Source organism: Aplysia californica, unplaced genomic scaffold, assembly GCF_000002075.1.
Source record: "Aplysia californica isolate F4 #8 unplaced genomic scaffold, AplCal3.0 scaffold00142, whole genome shotgun sequence".
NCBI lineage: Eukaryota > Metazoa > Mollusca > Gastropoda > Aplysiida > Aplysiidae > Aplysia > Aplysia californica.
In genome coordinates this window covers 523863-529635 of record NW_004797412.1, presented here as the reverse complement: position 1 = coordinate 529635, position 5773 = coordinate 523863, and the positions used below count along the sequence as shown (strand labels likewise).

Here is a 5773-nt window from a genome sequence, read left to right as displayed (position 1 = left end):
TGTGTGTGTGTGTGTGTGTGTCCGGGGCCTTATCACAAATGAATGAGCTGAACATAAGGTCTACGTAGGCTAATATCCTGCTGTTTTCTGTGTGTTTCTTTTAGTACGCAAAAGTCAGTTCACGTAGACTACAATAATCGTGTTTATAATTAATCAATAATTGAATGGCACCAGAGGTGCTTATGCAATTGTTTTATTTTAATGTAGGTGTTTTACGTCTCCAGCGACACAATTTAGACCATTTAGGAGGCAGCCTTTTGACTCTGCCTGTCTGGGCCAAACCGGGCTAATAGGGATAAAACATCCCAGCAGAAAGATCAAGATAATCGATAAAGATTCTACCCACTCGGAACTGAACGTGGGTCTCCTGCATGTGGCAGCAAAACACCTAACCACGATACCACAGACGCCGGTTGCTATTGTCAGCAAAGTAAAAAAAAAGAAACTGAGAAAAGACGTCTTGTTGATCCCCGAAAATAATTTTGCTATATTATTATGATGGAATGACAAAAATGATATTTAACTTAACAAATTATTTCAAAAACAGCCCCTTGCTCGTGGCCGTGCTGTTTTACTCCGTTTTTAAAAAAATAGCTGGGCTTATAATATGTCTTTGTCTAGCTCAAGGACACTTTATACATTTCATCTATTCAAAACCCGCTGCATCGACATTTTTTGGCATTCTTCGTGAAGCACTGTTCAGTAAACACCGGATCAAAGGGATAGAGGAGTCTGTGCTAAGAGCAAAGGACATCGTTTATAAGAAGAACCTTGTTCTGTGAACGAGAAGAGCATTAATAGAAGTAGAAAAATCAACTGTTAGGTAGGACTATATTTAATATTCATCGGCCAGTTGTTAAAAATGTACATTGTACTAAGACCAAGATTTAGAATTTAAAAAAAAAGAACTTTCTTGATTTGAAGTATTTTTTGCATGTGCTCAAGAAATATTTTGTCAAAATTCAAAATCTGAATGTAAAAAAAAGGGCAAGAAAAGATACATAGTATAATAGGTAAACTTGTTAAAAGAATGAAACAGTTCATCTCTTGAACAAGTTTGATTTCTGGGCTTTGAAGATTTGAACAAACTACCCACGAATAGATTCGTAAGGGAGTCTACGCGTTGAGGGAAAAGGGAAAACTAATAACATGTTGTTAAATAAGTAACAGAAACATTCATTTGCATTCCTAGAATCGAGGCCAAAATAATTCTAGGAAAAGGGATATTGGAAGAACAAGACTCGCAAATAAAAGGAGTAGCGCAGTGTGTGACCTCAAGGAACAATAACAATGAGTACAGAATCAGAAGCTATTTATGAAACGAAATAAGTATGCTCTTATATAAGTGAGGAAACGTGGCTAATGAAGTAGTGTGTGTATATTCGTTGGTATGAGCAAGGGACAACGGGGCTCAGAGCAATAATCAAAAGCATCAAGAACTTGAGCTATTTGACAAGAATCATTTCCAACCTTATATTTTTAGGGAGTTGCCAGAAGTTTTATGTTTGGTGTTTTGGTTTTTTTGGGTTTTTATTCAAGCTTTAAAAGAAGCCTAAACGCCCTCGTTACCGTTGATGTCTCTGACCTTGGCCTACGACTTGGCTCGCTTGACAGCATTCATAATGCTGCTTACCGCCAAGATGAGTCTAGGAGGAGAATATCGCTCTTTTTTGCACTGTCGACCGGCCACGCTCGAGGAAAAATTTTGTGCGCTGGTCCATAATAATCATTAATGACCGTGCCCGCCTTTGCAAATTATGCTTTGGAACGAAAGGGTTGTAAGCATGAAAATAGACACAATGAAAATGATCTTGGCCAGAGCAGGGCTTTGGTGGAACGACGAGCTTAATACGCAAAGAACTCAAGAGGAGCTCGCGTGAACATATACTTTATTAAAATGACTGGAGGAAAACAGCGTGCTGTCATGAAATGGCACAGACACTACAGACAAGTGAAGCACAGAAAGTTCGGAAAAAGAACAGATAATTTCCTTACCCGTGTCTGCTTCACGGGGTCTGTCTGGGCCGCAGACCCAATGTCCATGATTTTGATGAACTCCCTTCTCATCGTTTGGTCCATGATAGTCAGATTATATTGGGAGGCGTTTCTGGCCGCTTGTTGGGCCACTTGGTCACTATACAGATCCTCCGCAACCTGTTGATATGTACAATGTCATCATCATCATCATCATCATCATCATCATCATCATCATCATCATCATCATCATCATCATCACCATCATCATCATCATCATCCGAACCTCTTCCGTCAACTTCAAACTATGTAATCGTCAGTGGCAATTCTGCTATAAAGAGAGGTACATTTCTGCAAAGGACTAGCTTCACATATTAAAATTGATAAAACCATCATGAAGAGAAGGAAAAAAAAATCCCCAGGAAACGAACCAAAACCTAAGACCAAATTATAGCAATAAGCACTGGCTTTGTGGTTAAACTCAGCTAGAACTTAATTTTAGAGTACAGGTTTTGTCTCCAAGTACCTTTGCATATTCCTCAAGCAACTCATAGAATGATCAGCTAGGATCCACCTCTCCTTCCATGCACACCAAAACAGCAATTTAAGGATGTAAAGCACTACAAAATGAAAAGGCAAAACAAGACAACCCAAAAGACCTAACATTTTTTTAAAAGATACTAGCTGCTTTTGTTGCTTACAATGTTTACCTCCGAGCTAAAAGCAATGTATGTCGTCTTCGGGAAAAGGAACACGGAGTCTCTTTTGGACACCAGGCCGAAAGGAAACATTCAGATAGTGACTAGAAAAAAATCAACCATATTTCCTTCCTACTTGGATTCAAACCTAGACCAACCATATGACTTGTCAAGAACGTACAACCCACTGTTCCCGACTTGCCGGCTAACTCTTCTGCTGAAACAAGTACGACAAATCATGACAAGTACTCCAAACCTACCATGACCTCCCGATTGTGGTCAGTGATGTTGGTGTAAAAGGCCCAGGCTGCTTTTATGGACTTCGAGTAGACCACCTCCATCATAGTGTTGTAGTCGTTTAGGAACGATTGAGCTTCGGACAGGTCGGAGATGAGAGTGGCTTTGATACCACTGACAAACCCAGCCGTTACGGCGATAACAAGATACAGCCGCAGGTAATCCATCGCCGGAAGTCAATTCTGAAAACAAACAAGAAATACTTCATTTAGGAGAACGGGATACTGAGGTGGAGATGAGTTCATTTTTAAAGAGATGCCAAGAAATACACGTGACGACCAGGTTCGAGAAATCCTGACATAAGCATCGTGACTATGACTGACGCACGATTACCATCATGATGCAGTTCTACCTTTTCACTCTAGAGACAACCCCCCCCCAAAAAAAAACACAAAAAAACAACAACAACAAACAAACAAAAAAAACGCCGCGGCACCTTTCGTATGGACGAACTTTTAATACGCTTGGTTCCATTAGAGGCAGCAATATATAATGAATTTCTCCCCTCTTTTAAGTACATCACCAACTTGACAATCAAGCAGTAGCCTACCTGTGCTACGAAGATCGGCTCTTAACTAAATGAATCCTACTTATATAAATCTAATATGTAAGGAACGCAGAGGAACTTTTTAAACTAAACGTACAAAAACAACTGAACAAAACAAAGCAAACTAAACATTTTTTAAAATCCAGCAACCCCAAAACGTCAAACATGGTGACAAACAACAAATGAGTAAGCACGGTACCAAACGATACAATATCACAGACAATCTCAACAGCAATGACAGCAAAAAGAACAGCAACAACAGAAGCACCTCTACCAACAACAGCAGCACCACAACTACAGGCAGCAGTATTACTACCAACACCAATAGAATCTAACTTCAGTGGCAATAATAAGAGCAGCAGCAAGAACGCTATCATTATTATCCATGTAAGAGCACCTTTTCCGATGTCTTGCTACTAGAAATGATGCTAATACGAGGGCTGTTCGTCCCAGGATTAGCAAGTAAATTAATGGCTATAAAACGAAAGGTTTTGTCATGATTGAGAAACAGCTTACACAGTTGATTAAACATCTTTATTTTTCGACGAACTGGCAAGCATTTTCCAATCTCTGCACTACATGCCATGCCTGTAGAATATTGCTTCAAGAGGCCGAAACCCTTCGCTTACGTGCAGAACGAGATGCTTTCTTCACGGCTAGATATCGCTTCAGACCCAGCAATTAATAGAAGATAGAGTGGATAGAGCAAAACCTCCTAACCGTAATCATATCTGTAGCTTTTCATTTTCATGTGCCCTTTGCCTATATTGTTCCTAGAATGCTGTGCAAACGTAGATAAGCTGTGCCTTGTGGTCTTCTTTTACTTTTAGTTGTTTTAAAATCCACCGAGATGACACTTTTCTTTATCCCAGCTCTACAACAACCAAAAAAAAAACGCACAACAGTTCTGCAAACTGTTGATTTAGAAAGATCTAGAGTATTACGAATTTAAAGAGAGGAAAAATTATCCAGACGATCAGCAAATTTGAGATGTTCCTCTGCTACTAACAACACAGAAATAAATGCTGAACGCACTGAAAAACTCATTCGTGGTGACAGAAGGCTCACTATCTATGACGAAAAATGCGTCCACTGGAGAATATGATTTGCACCCTGACAATGAATGCATTAGAGCCTTCGCTTGCCATTCCTTCTTCAGAAAGTTCATGGTAAATGAAGCAACCAGCATTGTTCACAGCAAATGTCATTGTAAGATTTGTTCCCCGTCAGCTTTGAACGACACGCATTGCTCTAGTCCCTCGCGAGGTCGTCTGCGGGTTCGTTTTTTTCCATCGATGCCTGCTCTATCGATGTAGAAGGATTCGTCGGTTTGTACATGACATGGTGCAGATCATTGCTGCGGTCGGATTTTTTTTAGCAGGTGTGTCTTCTAATTTGTAATTCTTCATGGTAACTTGAAACCCGCCAGAATTTTTGCTGATTGTTGTCCGTCTTACAAAGGGGTCTCGGGAAGGACAACTTTCGGCAGTCCTTTGCTCATGAAAAAAAATAGAGTCTGGTGTTAGTTAACTATACCTTGGTCAACAGCTCTCTTATTGTCAAACATCTTAAGTTGTCTCTTACTACCACAAGGCATCGTTACAAGGTCATCTCTCTCCCGGGCTCTTTTATCTAAATTGTAGGCAGTTGTACGCTTTATGCCTAGCAAATGCGCAAATTGCAAGTAGATCTTGTTCTCATCTATTAGAAAGTTAGATGTGCCTCGTAAATTCGGACTCTCTCTGCATTATTGATTTTGGAGTAAACCGTAGGAATCTTTCTGATCTTCACGATGTGACTAACGTATCTTTTATTCATGCCATGTTTTAGCGTGCAGTTTTTTGTGTTCTATTTAATATTGATACATGATCGTGCGTCATAGAGCTAAAATTACGTTTCAATATGAACTTTCTGAACCACAAAAACTCTGCCAATGTTAGCTTTGCTCTTCTTATTGTATGTCACATTTGTCCTGACCTTGCTATGTTCACATTTGAAGGGAAAATGCTTTCGAAAAAATTCAGATCAATAGGAGGCGGGTTGTTGTGGCCGACACAGCGGACTGGGATACGCATCCCGGCAGGAAGACGGAGATACTTGATAGAACATCAAACTCACGTCTTCTGTGTGCAGCGGTGAGGGCGCTGATCATCACTAACAGTCACAGGTCTGGCTACCACAAAGGCAGAACGAAAACATTGGAAAGGTACTGTTTAGAGAGTACAGTGAGTTGGGAACAAGAGGGACGAGTGGGAAC

At 40.2% G+C, this 5773-nt stretch overlaps 1 protein-coding gene across 1 annotated transcript in view; it reads right to left on the bottom strand.

Annotated features, from left to right (window-relative positions):
* Positions 1-5773, bottom strand: part of LOC101850558 (angiotensin-converting enzyme) — a gene marked incomplete in the record, with an annotated part of 41911 nt that overhangs the window by 21114 nt on the left and 15024 nt on the right. Inside the window, 2 exon segments of the mRNA XM_035969371.1 lie at positions 1996-2154; positions 2933-3151. Of these exon segments, the coding sequence (XP_035825264.1) occupies positions 1996-2154; positions 2933-3136 (363 nt within the window).